The sequence below is a fragment of the Apteryx mantelli genome, chromosome Z (genome assembly GCF_036417845.1).
Source record: "Apteryx mantelli isolate bAptMan1 chromosome Z, bAptMan1.hap1, whole genome shotgun sequence".
In the NCBI taxonomy this organism is placed as follows: Eukaryota; Metazoa; Chordata; class Aves; order Apterygiformes; family Apterygidae; genus Apteryx; species Apteryx mantelli.
The window spans coordinates 11,326,371-11,350,169 of record NC_090020.1 but is presented as its reverse complement, the minus strand read 5'-3'; the positions used below and the strand labels follow the sequence as shown (position 1 = coordinate 11,350,169).

General features: G+C 40.5%; 1 protein-coding gene across 2 annotated transcripts; it reads right to left on the bottom strand.

Moving 5' to 3' along the window:
- Positions 1-1,700: 1,700 nt before the first annotated feature.
- On the bottom strand, positions 1,701-18,665 carry TMEM175 (transmembrane protein 175). Of its 2 annotated transcripts, XM_067316137.1 has the most exons (10): positions 18,564-18,665; positions 18,177-18,215; positions 16,943-17,040; positions 14,565-14,616; positions 13,209-13,244; positions 11,810-11,893; positions 11,037-11,201; positions 8,935-9,013; positions 6,890-7,028; positions 1,701-3,933 (listed from the first exon to the last, which is right to left on the bottom strand). In XM_067316137.1, the coding sequence occupies exons 1-10, from the start codon at positions 18,564-18,566 to the stop codon at positions 3,270-3,272; spliced, it is 1,359 nt and encodes a 452-aa protein (XP_067172238.1). In that variant the 5' UTR covers positions 18,567-18,665; the 3' UTR covers positions 1,701-3,269. The 2 variants fall into 2 exon arrangements, with proteins under 2 accessions (XP_067172238.1, XP_067172237.1); XM_067316136.1 differs by lacking the exons at positions 18,177-18,215; positions 18,564-18,665 and having other exon boundaries at positions 16,932-17,029.
- Positions 18,666-23,799: the final 5,134 nt, after the last annotated feature.

Here is a 23,799-nt window from a genome sequence, read left to right as displayed (position 1 = left end):
GCACTTAAAGAACAGCACTGTTGCCATTTTTTATTTTGAAACATTGATAGTTAATTTAATTGCCTGTGTGCTTCACACAAAGACCTTGACAATATAAATAACACCTATCGAATTGCAGGTATCCAGGCAAATTGTAACACAGCCTCTGGGAATCTGGAATTGAGCCAATTCTAACGCTAAAAAAGCCAGTATGTGCAAGTAAACATGTACAGTATTTAAAAAAAGGGAAAAGCCACTTTTAGGAGTTTGGGAGAGTTTTACCGCTAAAATTAAGAGTGCCATACTCCCTCCTTCCAAAATATTATAACTGTTTTGGTTTTTTTTTCTACTTACACAGGCTTTTCAGTAAAGAGGGTTTTCTTGGTATTGCACAAGTGGGCTGTAGCTTTCATATCAGAAACATTAGTCTTTTAAACACAGAAAGAAATTGTCTTAAGGATCCTAAATTTGGGATGCAGGCTCTTATTCATGAGTAATATTGACAAATTTGGTCTGCTGTCTTCTGGAAACTGTCTTCTTCCAGTTTTATTAAGCATTTTACATTAATAATACATTTTTATAGTAGCATGACATGAATGAACTTTCACCCAAACCTAATTCATGACTAGCATATTTATCCATGCCTTATAAAATACTTTGACCATCCAGCACCGTGTTTCAGTATTTGATCACATTTCCTTCAGCAGTGAGAAGCCATCATACTGCAAAATAGTGTTCATCTATCACAGAAGATAAGACTAGGAAGCTACAAGTCCCCATCCTCCAGCCTGTTTTTAAAAGCTAAGGACTCAATATTTTTACTTCATCTTAAAAGCATCTTGTAATCTAAGGAAATGACATTTGGAACCATTAATGTTTTTGTCCTCCTATGCTGTAGTGCAGAGACAGAAGTGTGAGCAATGGAATAAAACACCTTAGCTGTTTGCATGACCATGTTCTTAAAGACTCGAACCAGCAGGCTTCTAGCCCAAATAGATATGCTATCAACTGAGCCATGCTGACATATTGCTTTCTTCAGGTACTGATCCCAAAGAAACTTTATTAACTGCATTTAAAATTTTTGATCTTGAGGGCAAAGAACACATGAACAAAGACTAGTAAGTATAAGTCTGTGTGTTTTTTGAATCTTAATAACATGTTTTTGTTATGTTGTAGGCAACTAAGTAAATATTCTGGATCATGTTTCACATTCTCATAAAATGAAGATGTTTCAATGTTTCTTTGATGATCTGGGTATGAAAGCACTACTTATCACAAATCTTTTTTTTTTTTTTTTTCCCCACACCAAGTCAAACCTGAGCCTCAAACTGCCAAACTTCCAACAGCTTGCTCACTCACACTTGGTGAGCACTTGGCTTTAATTTACTTAATTATTATGCCAAAAGGTACTAGAATGAGAATGGAGATCAAGAATGACCAAACCATCTAAGAAGTACACCTTCATGTCTAGAAGCAAATCACTATTATATGCTCAGTTTAATTAATTTAATTCTATTCCTGAGATGGAACAGTATTTATTTTTTCATGGAAGAAAGTAAAGAGATTTCCAGCATTATTTTAATTGTAAACATCAGGCTTTGTTTCTGCTACATAGATCAAATTTAAGAGCTAGAGGCTTTGATTTTTTTTTTTGTACTCATTTTAGTTTATTACAAATACACATATTCACTGCTTATTCACATTAGAAACAAAACCACATAGAACCAAAAGTGCTTTTATTAAATATCACAAGAACCCAGCAATACACAACACAGTGCACAACCTCACTGCAAGCCCTTCAGCATCAACCAGGTATAAAATCCCTAGAATATCTGAAGACAATCTCTTACATGAAGTACCTAACACTAAACATTACGTGTTCATACCAAGGTGCTTCAAACCAAAAGTGCTTTCAGACTGATCTAGGCTGAAACTAACCTTGATTTTTTGTTTTCACTAACAGTTACTCCAGCCATTCTTTGCTACAGTATTTTTAAGAGGAAAACCAAAATCCCTCAAATACCTTTGAACATGGCAGAAAAGTTATCAGGCACTAAGTTCAAGATACAAATTCATGGCTCTGCCCAAAAGAAATGTATAACATTCCAGGGAACCAGAGCCCACATGACTTTGCATACTCCCTCTATACTGCTCTATGCAAGGAAAAGTTGGAGCAGCTGCATACAGGCCTGAAGAACCCAATATTCCAGGGACTAGAACTCCTACTGGGTTAGTTCCTTTGACCCTCTTACTGAAACTCAAAAATCTGTAGGAGTTCATTGTATTAACTCCTCAGCTAGCCTCTACATAGGGACAGACTCAACTCCTTGGCCTGAGGGGGAATTTTCAGAGGTGGCAGGAAAGTCTCATAACCTCTATGACTCCTAAATCATGTCTTCAAGCTGACAGACTTTTTTCAAGGAGGTTCCTTTCAACGGGCATGAGAATAGACACAAAAACCCTGAGAAATCCAAATCTTTCTTTTCAAAAGGGCAGCTTGTTTCACAGCCAAAAACAAATTTACTGGTGGTCCCACAGTTCTTCAAGTTTCTTCCCTGGGACATTACAAGGTGCAGACCTTGGATAGGTAGCCACATGAATCCTCATTTGTTGAAAACATCCTTTTTAAAAAAAGTCAAGTACAACTGAAGAAGAATTTGTGTTAAGGCAGCCTGGAAGACTGCATATCAGTCACAATTGCAACTCCCACCTAAACTCATGCTCAGAGCCATTCAAAAGCAAGTAGCTTTTGAAATGCTATCACAACTCTGTGGTTTTGCAGAAGAGGCAGTATAACCATAAAAAAAACCCAACAAACAAAAACCCAACAATCTGTATGCATAAATGTTCTACTGATTCACCATCCAGAAATTCAGAGGTATCCTTCATGTCTTCAGGCCTCGCTTGCTCTTCATATAGCAGCATACTCATCTTCTAACTATACCTGTGTTTGGCTGCCACAATGACTTCCATGTGTCAGAAAAAGGGCATCTTGTTGAGCATCTGTTTGTGTGCTTCTGAAGTGATCATCACTGCAGTTACACTTCAAACAGCATTTCTTCCAAAGAGGTAATTTTAAACAAAGGAGAACATGCTTTTCTTCCTCTTTCCTACTTATCCAGCTTTTTTCAATTACATGTTTTGGAGAAGGGGTCTTAAGCACTACCATACTGAAATATGCTCGTTATGATCAACACAAGCTTTAGTTTAGATCAATATAATCCATACATTAATTCAATGTGAGTTAGAACTAAAGTAATGTTACATTTTCATGTGCAACGCATGGAAATTTAGGACAGTGTTTCACTAGGAGACAAACATGCCTCCTCCTCTTCTAGCAACACAACCTTCCGTCTGGAGAGAGACATCACAGACTTTATGATAGTTAAGGAAATCCTAACAAAAATGCGCAAGGCAAGAAAAGCAAATGGGATTACAATCTGCATAAGATGGAAAATTGCTGTGCTAAATTCACTTAACAAGCATGTTAGAAAGAAGGCTCCAAGGCTCACACAAGGGTAGAGAGCAAGCTTGGCAAACATGAAGGCATGCTCCTTGCCACCATATCTAGCAAAAGGATGCAAAGTTTCCCTTTCATGGAGGAGGGCTGTAGTCCATATTGCAAACTGAAATATGCTGGCAAAGAAAGTGATAACACAGCTGACCTGAATGGCTTCTATTTCATTGTGAGACTTCTCTGCAAATTCACTGGTTAGCTGATAAGCCAGTGGAAGCCCTCCAATGAAAGCCAATGAAAGTATGTTAAGCAGTCCCATTAATCGTGTAGCCTTTGTTACATAAAGGAAAAGTGAGTGGTGGACAAACCAGAGAAGACCAATTGTTACAAAAGAGCCAAAGTAGGCAAGGTAGTTCGGTCCATATTCACTTAAAGCTTCAAGGAGGCTGCCATGGAACTTTTCCTTAACTTCTCTGGGATCAGGAACATTGTCTTCACTGTGGAGAGAAAACTTACTTTACTTTTCATGTTAATGATAAAAAAAAAACAGACCTGGAACAACACTGAACTATGCTGTTTTAATCTGAACAAGTACGAATGAACAGGCATCCACTTTATTTGTACTTCTCTAATATGTAAGTTAAAAGAAGTATTTCAAATAAAAGTCCTGCATATAAATTGGATCTGAAAGGAAATCTAAAAGTAGTTTTTCTTTTTGGTTAATATAATAGAGCTGCCCGTAGGACTAAACATCTTTTATTGATATGTGCCTTTCATTTGGAAATATAAAGCAAGCTTTTTTCTTCAAGACTTCCAAGTACATCCTCCCACCCCAACATACACTAAGTAGACTGATCGCTACTGCTGAAATGTGCATGTTAGAAGACTCTCTCCTTCATGCTCTGTATGCTTTAGATAATTGTACCTATGGTAACCACTGCAGACTTTAAAAGTCAAAGACAATGCTTATTTTTATTTCTCAAAAATTACATATAGACACAACTTAACATTATACAGGCATACCTCGTTTTATTGCGCTTCACAGATATCGCATTTTTTACAAATTGAAGGTTTGTGGCAACCCTGAGTCGAACAAGTCTATCAGTGCCATTTTTCCAACAGCATGTGCTCATTTTGTGTCTCTGTGTCACATTTTGGTAATTCTCACAATATTTCAAGCTTTTTCTTTATTATTATATCTGTTATGGTGGTCTGTGATCGGTGATCTTTGATGTTATTATTGGAATTGTTTTGGGGCACCATGAACTGTGCCCATATGAGGTGGGGAACTTAATCGATAAATGTTGGGGGTGTTGTGACTGCTCCACCGACCGGCTATCCCCCGTCTCTCTCCCTCTCCTCGGGCCTCCCTATTCCCTGAGGCACAACAATATTGAAATTAGGGCAGTTAATAACCCTGCACTGGCCTCTAAGTGTTCAAGGGAAAGGAAGAGTCGCACATCTCTCACTTGAAATCCAAAGCTAGAAATGATGAAGCTTAGCGAGGAAGGCATGTCGAAAGCTGAGAGAGGCCCAAAGCTGGGCCTCTTGCACCAGTTAGCTAGGTTGTGAATGCAAAGGAAATGGTCTTGAAGGAAATTCAAAGTGCTGCTCCAGTGAACACACAAATGATCAGAAAGCAAAACAGCCTTCTTGCTGATATGGGGAAAGTCTGAGTGGTCTGGATAGAAGATCAAACCAGCCACAATAGTCCCTTAAGCCAAAGCCGAATCCAGAGCAAGGCCCTAACTCTCTTCAACTCTGTGAAGGCTGAGAGAGGGGAGGAAGCTGCAGAAGAAAAGTCTGAAGCTAGCAGAGGTTGGTTCCTGAGGTTTAAGGAAAGAAGCCGTCTCCATAACATAAAAATGCAAGGTGAAGCAGCAAGTGCTGATGTAGAAGCTGCAGCAAGTTATCCAGAAGATCTAGCTAAGAGAATTGATGAAGGTGGCTACACGAAACAACAGATTTTCAATGTAGATGAAAGCCTTCTATTGGAAGAAGATGCCATTTAGGATTTTCCTAGCTAGAGAGAAGTCAGTCCCTGGCTTCAAGGCTTCAAAGCTTCAAAGCACAGGCTGACTCTCTTGTTAGGGCCTAATACAGCTGGTGACTTTAAGTTGAAACCAATGCTCATTTACCATCCCGAAAATCCTAGGGCTCTGGAGAATTATGCTCAGTCTACTCTGCCTGTGCTCTGTAAATGGGACAACAAAGCCTGGATGACAGCACATCTGTTTACAACATGGTTTACATGGTTTATTTTAAGCAAACTGTTGAGACCTACTGCTTAGAAAAAAAGATTCCTTTCCAAATATTATTGTGCACTGACAATGCAGCTGGTCACCCAAGAGCTCTGATGGAGATGTACAATGAGATTAATGTTGTTTCCATGCCTGCTAACACAACTTCCATTCTGCAGCCCATGGATCAAGGAGTAATTTCGACTTTCAAGTCTTTTTATTTAAGACAGACATTTCATAAGGCTACAGCTGCCATAGGTAGTGATTTCTCTGATGGATCTGGGCAAAGTAACTGAAAACCTTCTGGAAAAGATTGACCAGTCTAGATGCCATTAAGAACATACATGATTCATGGGAGGAGGTCAAAATATCAACATTAACAGGAGTTTGGAAGAAGCTGATTCCAGCCCTCATGGATGACTTTGAGGGGTTCAGGACTTCAGTGGAAGAAGTAACTGCAGATGTGGTGGAAACAGCAAGAGAACTAGAATTAGAAGTGGAGCCTGAAAATGTGACTGAATTGCTGCAATCTCATGATAAAACTTTAAAGGATGAGGAGTTGCTTCTTATGGATGAGCAAAGAAAGTGGTTTCTTCAGATGGAATCTACGCCTGGTGAAGATGCTGTGAACATTGTTGAAATGACAACAAAAAATTTAGAATATACATAAACTTAGTTGATAAAGCAGCAGCAGGGTTTGACAGGATCGACTCCAATTTTGAAAGAAGTTCTCTTGTGGGTAAAATGCTATCAAACAGCATCGCATGCTGCAGAGAAATCCTTCATGAAAGGAAGAGTCAATTGATGCAGCAAACTTCACTGCTGTCTTATTTTAAGAAATTGCCACAGCCACCCCAACCTTCAGCAACCACCACCCTGATCAGTCAGCAGCCATCAACATCAAGGTAAGATCTTCCATCAGCAAAAAGATTATGATTCGCTGAAGGCTCAGATGATGGTTAGCATTTTTTAGCAATAAAGTATTTTTTAATTATGTACATTGTTTTTTTAGGCATAATGCTACTGCACACTTAATAGACTACAGTATAGTGTAAACATAACGTTTATATGCACTGGGAAACCAAAAAAATTGTGTGACTGGCTTTATTGCGATATTTGCTTTATTGTGGTGGTCTGGAACTGAACCCACAATATCTCCGAGGTAGGCCTGTATTTAGCAACACAAAGTGCAAGAGCCAGTACAAAGCCTTACCATATATCCAAAATAAGCAGGGTTGCTACAATAGCATAGACTCCATCACTGAATGCCTCTACTCGTTCCTTACTCAGAGGCTCACTGAGGTAAAATGTGAAAGTCTCTAAGCTACTGTGTTCTTCTTCATCTCTCTGACCTGGAAGACAAATCCAAATATTTACTAATAAAAGACAAAAATCAGGAAGTATAAAACAAGGTACAAAAAAAAAAAAGCTGTGATCACCCCTTCTCTTTCTCCCCACCCGCCCAAATCTTTCTGTAGAAGTAAGAGTGCCATTCATCCAAACAGGTCAGCCATACACCTTCTTCTGCAACTGTGACTCTCCCTGAGGTTCATGTTGCTTCCTGGGACAACAAGCTCTTCAGGAACAAAAACCCTGTCCTTTAAAGTACATGGCAGACTGTTTCTACCGAGTCAATAATGACCTGAAGCTGTAATTAAGCAAAATATTTAAGCTAAACAAAACAGGGCTTCCTGAGGTGCTGCACAGCATCTAATAGCTTGGCTCCTCTACTCAGTGTGGAGAACTGCATGGGGGGAAAAGAACTCACTGGAGCTGGGCAGCACTGAGGGAATCAAACCACCTGCTTTAAAATAAATCCAGTCTTTGGTCAGAAGATGGGGCTCCAGAGCTTTTAAAGGGAGATGTCAAACTCATCCCTGAAGGCTGGGCTTTGGACTGCCCTGCTAGCCATGCTGCACCACTCGGGGAATATAGACAAGGTGAAGGAAAAGCTTTACAGGTTCTTGAGCAAGTAAAGAGAAGAATTGAAAGAAAAAGCAAGTGTAATCACATCTCAGTTATTAGTGCGCTAACTTACAGAACAAAAAACAAACAGCAAAGATCTCTGCTCCAGGCAGACAGGACCAGGAAGACATTTTCTTTTTCTCTGCAGCACAAAGTGTTAGCCATCTGACAGGGTGAGACGTACACAGCAGTGACCTGTTGCAGTAGGCACAGGCAATACTGGTATGTGTTTATTCTCTGGCTTTGAGACTCTGGTTTCAGCTGTTTCAAAGCATTTCTGCCTCCCTGTCAGATGTTACTGCCCCATGGCAGAGCCAAAAGTGTGTTCCCACCAGCAGTAAACACAGATGGAGTTACACTAGGCTAAACAGGAGCAGCAGCCACAAACACAAAAGTGTTTTGCTGCTGTTTCACTTATGTGGTGTTAATTCCAAGGACATGATCTCTTGGGTATGGTTTTGTGGTCAATTTATGTTGCTGCCAAAGGGGGGCAGTCCTTCATGATACCACTTTCTCCTTTATTTTAGCACTAGCAGCCTCTTTTCTGGTAGAGTTAATGAGCTGTTGATGTGGTTGTGCAATTGTTAGGGCAGATACAAGGGAGGTGGAAAGACAATACAGCAAGGAGCAGATTTAGACTGACTTAAAGCATGTGCGCAGTAATATCTTTAGACCACAGTAATTACATTAATCGGAGGTAACACACTAAACAGCAGACTACCCTAGAAGTGCTTGGCTTATACTACTACTACTACTACTCGTTGTTACAGACTCTCAGATATGCTGTTGATTATTAGCTTGAGAATGTGGGAACATACAGTATTGCTGGGAAGAAAGTGAGTCAGGCAGAGAGCTTCCTGTATTCTTCAATGCTTATGTAACCTTTTTAATGGGGAAGAAGAACAGGTAGTTTGCAGCCATCATATGTGTGTGTGTGTGTGTGTGTGTGTGTGTGCACGCGCGCACGCGCATGTATATTCAGGAAAAAACAGAGAGGTTCTGCTTTCAGAAACTATCTTGTGACATGTGCCTTACACAGATCAAGTAGCAAATTAAGGAAAACATGGGGAAAAAAACCCAACAACAAAGATCAAGTATCAAATGAAGGAAAAGAGGGAGGGCGGAGGGAAAACAGTCTGGAAAGCACAGCAATAGAACCCCAGATCAGTATATTCTGAATACCAACAATGAAAATGGAAGTAGAAAGAATTTACTTAATACTGTGTTCTTTGGATAACAAGTTGACAACATACAATGCATCTGAATGCACTCCTTATGAATATTGTTACTCACCAACAATCTTGGTTTTACACCACGTAATGAATCGAGTGAGGTGTGGAAAAACGATAACGAGCCCAAGCAGTACATAAGACTATGGAGAGGAATCAAGACAGTTTTAGTTTAGTTACTGAAACATAAATTTGCTTCCAAGTTTAATATTAAGTGATTACTCTCAATCTTTAGGTATAATCACATGAAAGAAAAACAAATCTTGACTCTATGACACGGAAGAGGTTCATCTGAAACATATGGGGTTTTTTGGACAGCGATTGAATGGGCAACAACTGAATGCACACGCACCTCTATAAAAACACACCTGGGCACCATAACTGAAGGAAAGAGCTAATCTGCCTTCTGAATATTATGGGTGTAATCTAATAACTAGTTTAGAACCTCAATACTTGGTTTAGAATCAGCAATGAGGCAAGCTAAAACAGAAAGGGAGATAATTCTGTTAACAAGAATGTAGCAATCATTTCTTTGGAAGCTGGGGAACTATCCCATGTTTCTAATGTTATTTGTCACTTGCCATTCAGCTGGAAATATCCTGTTTATCAAATGAACTGTCCAGGCAGCCCTGCATTGTGCTGGCAAAGCTGTCTGGATAACCATGTAGTAATGGGAATGGCCACAGCTGAAAAAAACTGCAAAAAAAATCACTTTCTTTGGTTGAATCACTTCTGTAATTTCAGCATGCTGCACAAAAAAGATGAATTGGAATAAGGTGACAGATGGACAGGAGTGGGAAGGAAGAGGGTTCAAGGGTTTCTTAAGCTAGGGCCAGAGAAACACCTGTGAAGGACACTGCCAAGGACAGAGTGCCCTGCTGCTTTTGACCACTATTCTATATAAACTTCATAAAACTGCACAAATCTCTTCTGGTTCCTTTATAGCAGCTGACTTCATTAAAGTTATGTTGAGCATCTCTGTGAAGCACTGTTACTACAAAAAAATCCCACCTCTCTGAAATTTGAGAACATCTCAACAGGTTTACCAGACAAGAGAACATTTTAATAGTGTCTGTTTCCTGAGCTGTTTTTAAGGTACGTAACTGCTTCTATGTCCCTTTGTGCCAGCTGTCCTTAGGATAGAACTAACACATGCTGCATGGTCTGCATACTACTTCTGTCCCAAAGACAGAGTGCAGCAGATCATAAGCTATTCACACAAGAGCAACCTGGAGAGTAATTTGACTGTTACTGATATAGAAGAAATTACACTGGGGAACAAGGTGAGGGAGTAGAAGGAAGTAAGGATGCAAGTCACAGAGGAAGAAAACAAAACGTGTTTTCAATTAAAATTAGGCATTCTCCCACTTGGACTTCATCATTCTGTGTCACTCGATCAGTATCAACCCAATTCTTCCCAAATTTGGGAATTATTTAGACACTGACAATTCCCATGGAATGTTTCTTAGATACATCTATTCCTAAAGAATAAGATGGAGGCAGGGAAGCTCAGGATACATCTACAAACTAGCTTTCAGTTCCAAGTGGTGGTTCTGAAGAACATGAAAGCTATTAACAACTCAGCAGGAGCAACTTATTACCATTTAACAAAGCAGGGTGAGGAAGTCACTGTGTAAGAGCAGAATTTAGCCAAAAACATTTGTTTTGGATGCAAGTTGGATATCTGATCTATTTATTTATTTGCTGCAAAACCCTGACTTACTGCATCAATTATATTCACTTGTCTTTATTTTTTAGGCAACGTGGTGTTTAACTCCTGTAATTTTCCACATTATCCCACCTACTTCTTATGAGCAAGCTGCTGAGTTACTCTTCAAAAGCAAATCTTTTAAATTGTAAATAAGAGAAGCATTAAAAAAAAATCCATGCAGAGCAAATGAAGCAAATACTTCTGATACCAGACATTTCACAACCTACCCAAACTCATAGATCAAATTATAGATGGCTCTCTGTGAAATAAATGACTTCATCACAGAATAGCGGCCATGATCACATCACCACAGAACTGGCAACACAGAAGTTCTGCACATTTAGCTTAGGAATAATTTTTTAATGCTTAGTCCTAAATACAACTAATACAAACTGGTGTGTCCAATTTTTAGGTTAATTAATCATTTTAAAAGGAGAGCTATTCAAAAAACTTACCAAAGGGATAAAGAAAAAAGAAAAAATGGCTGCTAAAAAGCATAAAATTGGTCCTCTTAAAATAATCTTTAAGATATGACGTTTATAGAAGTTCTGGTTTTCAGATACTTGTATCTGTTGATTTAGTAAGTGTGGGTGATAGAATCCGTAGGCTACTATCACTGCCTGCAAAGAGAAGAGCGTTACTGAAATTGTTACATACTAGTATACACAGTATTTCAACTATAATGCCATGAAATTTTGAAACACTAAATTTCAACATATTGAAACTTACTCTTCCCTTTCACATGGGGGGCTGGTCTTAGAAACTCTGGGATTTCACACTATGTTACATACAAGGACCTTAATTTGCCCTGTAGAGCTTGTCATGACCCTGGATCTTACAATGAAGAGCGAGAAAGACCTCCACAGTAAGAAACAGAAAAGAACAAGGCACTGCCCCAAGGGGAAAAACCATGCCATCTGGTAAGTACTTAAAACTAAAGCAGAACGCCCATGTTCATTGACTCACTCAGCCCGCACTGGGCAACTCAGCAAGAACCACAGCAGCAAAGATCAATGCAGTACACCAGCTGCTACTTCCCCAGTGCATCTTTAACAAGTGTGGAAGGAGCTACAAGTGTGGAAGGAGCAGGCATAGCTTTGAAAAACAATGCCATACAAACAAAAATGACACCTAGCATTTTATATCCATAGTTAATAAACCTAATTTTAGTTCTACCCAAGAAAATCTAGTCTTGAAAAGGGAAAATGTAAATGCATAGCTCCAATACCTGGATAAGGCCAATGACAACAGCGCAGACACTAAACAGGAAAATGCCAAAAGGTACATCTGGAAAGGAGGCCATTAAAGAAAACTAGAAGGAAAAATGCAGCCAGATTAAACATTTAATTAAGAAGCAATATAGGAATAACAGTAGAGAAATGAAGTATTTTTCATTCAATACTGAAACACAAAAACCTAAGTTATACTTTGCTTTTCAACAACATTCCACTAAATGCAGTTTCTAGCCACAAACACATGCCAGCAACCCAACTGAAGGCATCTGCAGAGAGAGCTATGCTCCCCCATTGATACTGCAAAAGCTTCTGAACAAGAGAGATGGGCCCAAAGCACAACCTTCCTGATGCTATGTCTTCATTATAACTACCAGCTGGCATGTAGCTGAAACGTAGTTTTGGTAGCATTTTCAGGGGACAAGATGTTCGTAACTGTGAATATTGTTGATACGGGGAGACCTTTTTTGAATTCAAGTTCTCTACCTCCATGACTTCCTTTTATGCTAACTTTTACAACTTCATTAGGGAAAAAAAAAAATACCTGGAGACTTGCCAGGGTAACACTGACAACTTTCTAAACTGATTTCTGCTTGAAGGCAAAGTGAAAAGTGTGTGCTCTTGCTAATAAAGACCCTTTTTGTGACCACAGCCTTACTTTCTGTGGATTGATAAATATATATATACACACACAGACACAAATACATGTATACATATATATACATATACACACACACAAATACTGATGAATATATATAAAATATATAGTTTTTATAATGTTATATGTATATACAAAATCCACAGTGAAACAGGTTTCCTTCATACAATTTTTTCTATTCCTATAATGAAAGTCAACCAGCATTTTAAGCAACAGCTCTGTTCTGCTAATGCAGTGTTCAGCTGTAGATATTCCTCCTAGGTCTAAAGGCTATGTGACATCAAAATTTGCAGATTTAACAACTGAGATTGGCTGTGTCAGAAGCAACATTGCTGAATAAGTCAAAGGTGGTATCAAGAACTCCGTTTAGGCAGACAAAATATTGTGCTATCTAAGGAGGAGTGTGTTACAGTTTTATTTCCCTTACAAAATGCAAAATTCTAATCAGTCAAGTTGGAATTTTTGAAAGATGTCTAAGAAGCTATGTCCTTCCATGACTGCCACCTTCTTTCTAGAATATCCATTTTCTGCCAGATCTATAGCATGCATCATTTCAAGATTACACCATGTTCTCATGCATTTAAAAAAATTATAGCTTAACTGTTACAGTGGATTCAGGGCCTACACTACAATAATGGTCTCCTGAGTTCCTGAATACTTTGGGTAAAGTCATTCTAAATAAATAAAGAAAAATCCTGTAATTTAAACATAAGTCAAAATATTAGAAAAGGACTTACTGTGTACGGCAAGAAAGTTATGATCATCATACAAGCCTAAAAAAAAAAAAAAAGAAATCTGAAACACTAACTAAAATACAACCCGGCAATCCAGTCATTTAAGATTTGTCTAGAAAATGCAACACAGTTTTGATACTTGTGCTGCCTCAAGAAAAGACATTACTGAAGTAGCTGAGCTACCTCTGCAACAAATGGCTAGTCCTGAGTTGCCATTTTTGTTTTTTAGAGCTCCAGTACTCACCTTCTAGATTTATCCAAACTATATAGGCTGATTTTAGAAATTGTTGAAGTTTTGTTACCAGTAACACCAAAAAAATGTTTTGCTTATGTTTCTTAACAGTCTTCTTCTAAAATAGCAATGCCAAGAGTACCACACCTTTCTATTTTTCCTCCTAAGCAAATGCTTCTGATATTCACCTGTGAAAAGCATTAATTTCTGAGTTCAAATATTTCATATAAAAAAGGCCAAATTAAAAAAACTCAAGCATACAAAAATGTTTTACTTTGAAAGCTACATTAGAAAAGAACTACATGCCTTAAGCAATTCCTCTCATATAATTTCTTGCAGCATTATCTCATAGAATTTACACCCAGTAGTTTTATTAACAAAAATTAAATGAACTGTATGTACACACACTGTCAGGGAGCAGAATTTTAAACAATACAGTAAGAAAAAAGCTCTACATGAAAACAGGAATATGTTCACCACTGTAGCATTCCATTACAACTGTCTGTAACCAAAATATTACAGTGTAGCTCATTAAAGAAAACATGCTCTGAAATAAATGAAGTTGTTTTTTTTTTTAATAAAGAACATTTAGGACAGAGTAAAGCTTAAAAAAAAAGTGATCCAAAGACACTATTTGTGTCTCAGTGGTAGGCAGCTTTGGAAACATTATATAGTCTTATATTCCAAACATACTAGAGAAAGAATTTCTGAGGAATTTAAGCAGAAAGATAGCTGAGACCATAGCCGTAATTCAGATCCACCATTACAACTTTTGCCTCAAAAGACACAGCATTTCATTTTCTTAAGCCTGGAGGACAGATGCCATACAGATCATTAGAGTCAAGAGTTTTCTCCACAGAAGACTCCTCAGTTCACTCAAAGGAACTTCAGGCTAATCTGGTGCAGAACTTCTTTTGGCTTATGATTAAACACGTGCACGCTAGAAGCAAGTTAGTTATCAGTCTGCCACTTTGGCAAGGAGGAATTCAAACTCCATATCTTCCTGGCTTGAAAATTTGGCAGAGTTACGCTATCTGAATTAGAAGCTCTCTGACATCTAGATGCAAACATGCAAAAAAGTTACCTTTACTAGCTAGTCAAACATCAAGTATTTTAACAAGACTCACCAGATTTAGAAGAGCGAGGACATCGTCTATCAGCTCTATCACCTGAAACAACCTGCCAAGGCAAGGCAAGACACCATGAACAAGCCAGCTCCCCAAAATATGCATTATAATGCTGTCTACAAATTTTACATTGATGATATAGGGGGATGGAGGGGAACCTGATTTCATTTGCTCCATGATTTATACAAGCAGTCCAAGTTGTGCACATTAATTCAAACACACAAGTCATTCATTAGTTTAAAAAAATTTGAAAAGCTAGGTGTGAACAGTCAAGTTCAGCCACAGAGGAGTTATTAAAAACCTCATTTCTATTAGAAGGACTATTAGAATAATATTTATCAAATTGGCTTTTTTCTTTTTTTCCTTCTCTCCTCTATCCTTCATCTGCACCTGAAATTGCATTCTCTGCTGAGCAGTCAATTTCACTGCTGTTGAAGAGTCAATCCACCTGTGAAAAAGTGACCCAGATGTCAGCCCTGACCCATTGAGTCACATACCAAAATCCTAACAAGGCTGAGAGCTACAAACGGACATTACGCCTTGGAAAATGGGAGCTTTGAGAGTGATTCACAGACAGGAACTGAATGACAACTTTTCTTAGGACTTGCCCCTTCATTTATAGAATGAAATGCATCCAAGTCACAGAGTAGGCTACTTGGTTGCTTTCTCCCACAGTTTTGCTCCAGAACAGCTCCTCCATCACCTGGCACAGGATCACCAGGAAACTGCTAGTGAACTGCATAAGGCTCAGGATCTACAGGACAACTATTATCAGTTGTCAACCAACTACTGATCTCAGACTAAGCTATGTCGTGTGTGGAGCTGAGCTCTGCAATAGCATTGCACAGATTTTCCAGAACAGATGCAGATGTTCAGGGTGCATCCAGAATTTCTAATTTTTCTGTCTCATACCCCCTTGTGAAGAGCTAATTCTGATTTTCTCCATATTTGACTTGGAAGAACAGAGGCAAGCTAATGCTTTCAGAACCCGAATCTTTTCAGTATATCAAGGCTTCAAATTATTTCTTGTGAAGATACAGCACAGTTATTATTGCAAATAGAAAATAAGCTTTTTCTGCAAACTGCCTCATAATCTGTTAACGAAGTTCTTGGTGCGGGGAAATGTTCACATTTAAAAACTATGCTTGAGCATTTACTTATGCAGACAAAGAACAGGAATGGTGATTAAAGCAGTAATGTGAAATAACAATTGCAGGTATTGAATTACAAGTTGCACATCTCTATTAGAGTGCGGTCAATCCACTTACTTCAGGGGAAGAAAAAATATAGCAAAATTTATAAATTTCAAGATTCAAATAAAAAACTGTCCTAATTCCAATGCTGTAGAGAGTAAGCTGCAGAGCTAACTTGATTCTTAGCCTAATCTAGAAGATCTCAGTAGTATGATAATTTGACCTAACACTTATTTAGGTCAAGCTTCCTTTAAAACCACACTATTCATTCATCACTTTCTAATATACAATGATTTATGAGTGTTTAGATGTCTGTCATATTACCCAAAAACAAGTATATCAAAGAAAGACCAACTGCAACATTTCAGCTGATCTGCTAGACTTGGAAGACATTCACTACAGATAAGTTTTATCAGCTTGAAAAAACAAACAGTTGCATTGGGTTATAACTGAGTGCTATTTAATTACTGTAAATATTTGAGAGTATTACCGAGAAACCAAGCTATTAGGAAAAGACAAACAAGAACTGCCTCCAACTAAATGAGCTCTAAAGAAAGCACAGTAATTTTTAGTGACTTCATTAGAACATGATCAAAGCTGGTTTTCAAGGGAATGGAGACAGGACCGACTTTCCTTGTTCTTAAGGATAAAAGCCCTCAGCATACTATGGCAGTAGACCAGAACTGCTCGCTCCACCCTTCCCCGCCCCCCCCCAAGATGACTGTATGTTAATTCTTTTTAACTGAGAAATGGGTAGGTGGCAGTGTCTGGAGTTCTATAAAATGCAGCATCTGCAACACTGATTTGGTAAGAAGTGCTGCTGAGGATTGAGAAAGATGAGCTTTGGACCAACTGTGATGTCTGAGTCCTTCTACTTGTGCAGAACACAGTTTAAGAAGTCATGCTGTTCTAGCACAAATTAAGTTTAACTCCACCTAGAATATGAAGTTAAACAAAGAGTAACTCCAGTTTTAAAAGCTATAATGCTTGTTTTTCTTTATCTTGCTCTTTCAGTAGTGTAAGACTACATTTAGTCACTACTTAGGGTAGTGTTTCTTTCTAATACTATCCAACAAAAGATAATCCAATACAGAAATATATCAGATACACGGTTATCTGCTGTCCTTTTAAACAACAGTTTTTCTTTAACTTTGTAGTGGTATTAAACACTCACAGTGTTCCTACCTTACATGAGCTGCCCATGCCACTGTGACTATTAAGAAGGTCATCAAGTAGACTGCAATTTTCGCTAGAAGGAGCTGCTGAACACTTTCACCTAGTTTCTGAAACAAAACATAAAGTGACACACAAACAAAGGAAGGAGAAAGGTAAATGTTGCATTCTGAAGTTATTAGCGATGTCTGCAAGCCAGGAACGACATACTATCACAAGATACACTGTTTGAAAGCACCCACCAAGAATACAGTTCTCTTCCAGCAACCTCTTTCCCACTATCCATGCAGAGGAACTGCTTTATTAGGCACCTGTAAGCACGCTGAAACATGCAGTTAACGGCAGATAAGGTGCCAACACATCCCTTTAATCCATAAAACGGCTTCCCAATGCCCTATCCACCATGTGACTCATTCATGCACTCTCTCATCACTGCAATAATGCATTTCAAAGGCGGGATGGCTACAAAATGCGCTTTCCATTTTCTCAGCGCCGACTTCCCAAGCAGAAGCATGACACAGGTTTTCATGTGATGACTGTTAACACTGAGGCAGGGAAGGGCTCAGTCGTCGTCAGTTTTGCAGGTATCACCACACTGGTTTACACGGACTCAGGCAGCATATTTGCTGTGTTATGAATCACGCTTGAGCTTCCTAAACTAAATGAGACAAAATGTTCAATACTGAGTCTTGCTCTGTTTTTAAAAGCAGAAGAATGAATTACCATAAAACACTGTAAACCTTCTCAAATGCTAATTCATGTTGCCCAACACTCCTGTTTCTTTCAAAATTAGTGTGTTTTCTGCAGCTCCTCTCATTCCACCTGTTTATCATGACTACATTTACAATTAGCCTGATTTAAAAAAATCAGCATTCAGTTTGCACTCTATATGTGGATTCTCTAATTGATGCTGCCTTATAAACAGCAGATGCTTTCTGAAAAACTTTTTGCTCAGGCAGGTAATTCATATTCATGTAACAGTAACTAAATAAAGTCTACGGCCTGTGATGTACAGCTCATTCTGGCCTTAAATCATGACTTTTGTAGATTACTCAGAACTTCAGTATTTAATTTTTTTTGCCTCAGGTTCAGTAACTCCTCCCTCTGGGGGAAATCTCCACTGGCTTTATGTCATTTGATGGTATGTCTTTTGGAAAGGCCGTAACTTGAACTGAAACAGGAAGATTAGAGTGTTATACATCCTTGCAAAGGCAGAAGAAACAACAAAACAGAAAACATACAGTACCTGATCAGGATGTATTTTTGTGTGAGCCACAGGCAAAATCTGAAATAATAAAACCCCATTAGCACCACATGTGTCTTACTGGGAACTTCACTAAAATCTAAAAAAAAAAACCCCAGCCCAAACCCCCAAACTTTAGGCAAGCCTTCATGGATCATGCCATAACCAGTCACCCGCAGTTCCCTAGCGCAAACTTTTATTTCCTGCAGCGCGGGGACGAGCCTGCCCCCCCCCCCCCGGGCCCATCACGGTGTCCGTTACGGAGACGGCTGACAAACGCCCCAGGGCACAGGCCTGGCGGCGGCTCTTACTCCAGGGCGACACCGCACGGAAGGGGCGCGGGAAACACCGGGGCAACGGGCAAGTAAACGGCGCGAGGAGGCCGCTCACCATGACGGTGGCGATGATGGAGAGCAGCGCGTCGCTGTAGGCCAGCAGCCGGTGCGAGGTCTGCGTGCTGCCGCCCAGCTCCGGCTCCGGCGACACGTCCAGCTCCAGCCCGCGGCCCCGCGCCGGCCCCGGCCCCGCCGCCGCCGTCCCTCCGCCGGGACCGGGGCCGGGGCCCGGCGCCGCGGCCCGCGGAGCCGACATGGGCCCGGCCCTACGCTGCGCTGCGCTGCGCCGCGCCGGCGGCAGGGCGGGAAGGAGGCGGGGCCGGGCGGGGCCGGGGCTGCCGCCATGTAGCGAGTGGGCGGGGCGCGGCCGCCATGTGGTGAGAGGGGGGCGCGGCCGCCATGTGGTGAAGGGGGCGGGGCGCGGCCGCCATGTGGTGAGAGGGGGGCGCGGCCGCCATGTGGTGAGCGGTGGGCGCGGCCGCCATGTGGCGACAGGGCGGGGCGCGCCGCCGTGTGGCGAGGCGGGGGGAGCCTCCATGCCGCGCCGGCCATCTCCTCACAGCCCATCCCCGCCGCTGCCTCCGCACCTGAGGTCACCCCTCAGGGAGCCCCCGGCGCCCATAAATTCCAAAAAAGTGGTGTTTGCACCTCATATTTTAAAATTCCAAACTAACATCCCCCCCCTTTTTTTTGTTTCTTTGCCTCTGCCAGCCTACCCATCTCGTCTCACCGTTTGGCGCCGCGTGGGGTTTGTTCCCGTTGTTACGCGCCCCTCCGGAGCGGTGAACTGGGTGGTGACTGTCGGTTTTACGCTCAGGTTTTTTATCCGAACCCCGACAAAAGACAGTCCAGCACAGAAAGATAACACGGTTATCTCCTGTCCTCAAACCAGCAGTTTTTCTTAAACCTTGTAGTGGTATTAAACACTCCAGGTGCTTTTAGAGTGTAGTTCTTACCGTAAGAGTAGTATGGTGGGAATGTCACCAAAATCGGGAGAAAAACTCCCTAACACCAATGTAGCATTAAGAAGCAGGCATTCTCTTTATTACGGCGCCGGGTGCATGGGGGATCGCTCTACCCAACGTGCATGCTATATGTTGCATTAGCCAAAGCTTATATTGCTCTGTTACACACATGTGCATTAGATTTTCTGGAATGATTATACATATTCATTCTATTTCCTGGAACTAATTATCATATTTTACATAGTCATTATGCATGAGGTCTGAGTCTCCAGGGGCTTCTATGGGGGTCTCTGGTGGTCCCTGGGGGTCTCTGGAGTTAGTGAAGAGGTGCCTCTTAGTGTCTTTCCATGAACTCTGAGCTCCTTTTCCATATATAGTTTTGACTTGGTTCATCTCTTTGTTTGAGAAAACTGTCTCGTTCCTTATCCTGGTTTCTGCTGGTTTATCTGTACTCCTTCGGGATGTACCAGTCACAGTCCTTGGGTGCATCCTTGTCTGAGGCCCCTGATAACAGTTCCAGTTCCCCCGTTCCCCCCCCCCTCCTGCCCCCTTTTGAGACTTCTTGTCTGAGGCCTTTGGTAACAGGAATACATAGGTTTGTAGTTTCCAGTCAAACTGTGCTCTGACTGAAGTGGTTAGAACTCTGTTGTAGAGAAATATTTGCATTTTTAAAAGTCTTTTCTTGTAACTCAGAGGATTTCAGGGGCTTTGAGGGAAAGATACCTAAATTTGTGATAGCTTTTTATCTGGCAGTATCTCCATCATCATCATCATCTGTGTTCCTTTTTTTTTTCCCAGTTCCTAGAAAGCCCAATCTCTAATGGATTTAATAAAACATCTGTCAGAGAAGAAGCTGGCAACACAAGCTGAATGTCCACTCTGATGTGAAAATGTTATAGGATTGGCGAGTATATGATTGATGGCCTCTCTAAAGCCTAATTCATAACTGGCTGGCTCTGCTTCCTGACTGGCATTAGGTTGCTAACAGGCTCTAAACCAAAAAATGTCTAAATACCGCACTCCTGTAGTGCAGGAGCTGCTTCTGGTAAATCATAGTTGATTTTCGTCAATTGCTCTATAAACTCAAGCTAGAAGTAAAAGAGGCCAGACCAGAATTGTGCAGCTGAGCATGTGCTACAGACTGGAATGAATTTCTAATAGCATTTTTGGAAGGAACAGTCCAGGAAACATGCTAGAATAGCAGTGGGAATCTCTGGAATTCATAAAGATCCACGGGAATCAGAAATAATACAGCATGGTCAAGTCAAAAGTTGCAAGAACTGGTAGAAATCACTCAACTGTGCCCCAGGCTCTGCACAGCAAGAGAGGGCGGTAAATCAGTTAGGGCCTGCAAGAAAATGGATGGCTCTCAAGACCTGCTTATATTCCAGAAGTGATCAGCCGGAGACTGATATGCCTGAGAATTGGGGCAGTCTTCTTGGAAAGAGGAATGTGAAAAAGAGGTAGAAATCTGGATGCACTCCAGATTTCTTGCACTGGAAGCAAGAAGAGGCCATAGGAGAGAACTGCCAAGATGGGAGACCTTACCTGGAAGAAGTTTCGGGGAGAGGGCAGCAGCTAAGCAGCTTGATAACTTGCATATGGGGAAGCTTTTGTCAGGCACTCGAACAGGCTGGCGATGGGCCTTAGCTGAGAATGAGCTGAGACCTTGAGAGGATTTGTGGAGTCTCAGATATAGTCCAAAGAGAAGGTCCTGAGTTTATTAGCTATTGGAATAGAATTTATTCTGCAGTAGTTTCCTGAGACAGATAGGTGAAGTAACAGCATTTCCATTTCAGGCTGACCTGAATGGTCTGAGCTGGAAAATGCAGCTTTAAAGTGATCAGATTAGAGAAGGAGGTGACTGAGACTTGAAGAACCACTTTGACTGTGAGGTCTCAGAACTGGATCCTTTTTCATAAGTGTGAACTAAAGTTTTGTATAGGTGATGAAAGAAAGCAGCGGAACTGTGGAAAAAATAAATTAATCTGTAGAAGAAAAGGGGGCAAGCCTTTGGGTGAAATACTGAAACGATGTGCCAGATACTAGCAGACCATGCATGGGCATGTTGGAACAGGTACAGTTCTGTGGCTCTAAGAGTAACTTTTTTGGGAGATACTGAACTGCACAGCAATAATGGAAGTTCAGCTGCTAAAGTGATTCCATTTTTAAAAGGTCTTTCAGTTCAGCTTTCAGCTTTCCAAATGCAGCTTTCTGAATCTGTTTTCACAAGTTTTTGTATGTTTGGTCAAGAAATGTTAGTAAAGGAGGCAAGGGAAAACATGACTCTTACAGAAGCAATTGACATTCATGGAACAAATTCACCAGTTAAGTATCTTGGTTTGGACTGGTACCTTTTAAAAAACAAATACCCCTCCCTATCCAAGCACCCAGAATATACATGGAGCATGGGCAGTCATTCACATAATCTCTGACCTGCTAAGGAAATACAGACAGAGGCAACCCTAACCCTCTTGGTCTGGTAACTGTGCTTTTTGGTTTTCACTTAAAAAAGTTCACCGGTCTTTGTACACATTGTTTTTTATCAACAGTCATGGTTGGGATTGAAGTATTTGTGTACTCTACATTATAAAACATGCTGAGCAGCGTATGTTGGATGCAAACTGGCAGTGTATAAGGCAGGAGATAAAGCACAATTAGTTTAGAGTGCAGTATAAAATGAATTCACAAGGGAGGAGACTGAAATCCTTCATGTGAGCATTTTTATATGCTTTGCGTGAAGTGCTTTGTGGCACATTTAACTTGAGCTCAAAGAATATTGCATGGAAGTGAAATCCTTCCAAGCCCGCAGATCTTTGCATAACTACTTTAATTTTGTATTGTATAATAATAAATCCTTTGCAGGTGAAGAAAGGCAATGAAATAGATGAGTTAATGGATTTCATAGAGCATTTCTGATAATTATTAACTGTGGTTTAAAGTCTTTCTCTTTATTGCTCTCCATCACACACTTGAGCAATCAGAACTTTTCTCTACTGTCTGGGAATGGGTGTTTTTTAGTGTTATGCACTGAAAACTTTTGCTGCTAGGACTGAAAAAGAAAAAAAGAAAAAGGAAAACCCAGATGGGTGCGTGTGGCCTTTTGCCTCCAACCGAATCACTTTGTGCACTTACTGTCTCTCAAGTGCAGTGGTGGTTTTCAGTTGGGTGACTGGCGCACTAGAGCATATTGGCTACTACTTGAATTACCACAACTAGGCAGTACCTTCTCCAGTCATTCTTGCAGCTAAAATACAATTTTGCTGTACATTTTCTTTTGCCTGAATGAGATTAACTCAAGGAATTACATATAGCTATTTTACCGTCTCTGAAGTGAAAGCATTGTCTTAGGCCTTGTGTTCACTGTTAAAAACACTGCAGTTATCTCTAGAAAACAAATGTACGCTATTGGGATATACATATATCCTAACATAAAATATGGAGATACACTGGAAACAAGGTTACTGTGAGGTAAAATAGTTGAGAAGCGTCCCATGCTCTGCTAGAGCGTTGGGTTTGGCTTGTTTATCTCAAAATAAAACTGAGTCCCTTGTCTTCATTACTACTGTTATTACCACGTAATACCTCACAAGTGTCCTGAAGTGAAAAGCACACTGCAGTGGCAGTAAAGCAGTAAGGACTTAGCAGAATGAATGTTTGGAGTCAGCCTTACGGTGATTTTTGTGAGATGCTCATTGTGGCCTGGTGAATGATGCGGTTTGTTTGCAATGTCAGGTAGTGAAACTTTCGATTACCGCTGTCCACCTGCATCCCAGAACCTCTCTGTTACTTGCATAACGTGCTTAGATTATGGAGCAACGTTTTCAGAAATGACTGCTGGTTTAGAGAAGCTGAGCTCAACATAATGTATTGCAGCAGCATAAAACTGCTGTGTAGAACAAGGGTTTTTAAGACAATACACATCTGTTGTTATTTCCTAAACGGCTTTGTGGCGGCGTGCTGCACTAATGTGCTCCAGTGTGCTATTGCGTTCTGAGATACGCTAAAATAAAATAGGGCATCCAAAGGGACAGAGCTTACTCACTTCATGTAGGTATCTTGAATCCAACAGTTTGCTAGTGGTCTTTCTTCATCTAAGGCAAATAGGAGATGAAAAGGGGTCTGTAAGAGTCCTTTAGAGAAAGTCTAACTAGGGACAAGTTTAATAACTCATGAGCAAGGGCCTGGTTTTCAGCTTGAGGATTCAGGTAATTTATAGTGAACCCACTGTCTTTATCAGTTGCTCTACAGAACAGGCTGTTGGTTGCGATATAGCTGTTTTCAGTTGTCCAGTGGCATAAATAGTATTAGGGAAGAGGAGCACAG

Coding starts and splice junctions, on each gene's coding strand:
- TMEM175 (XM_067316137.1), bottom strand. Junction 11,202..11,809: donor TTGTCATTGGCCTTATCCAG/GTATTGGAGCTA, acceptor TTCTCTTTGCAG/GCAGTGATAGTAGCCTACGG. Junction 7,029..8,934: donor GTGTAAAACCAAGATTGTTG/GTGAGTAACAAT, acceptor TTTGTCTTCCAG/GTCAGAGAGATGAAGAAGAA.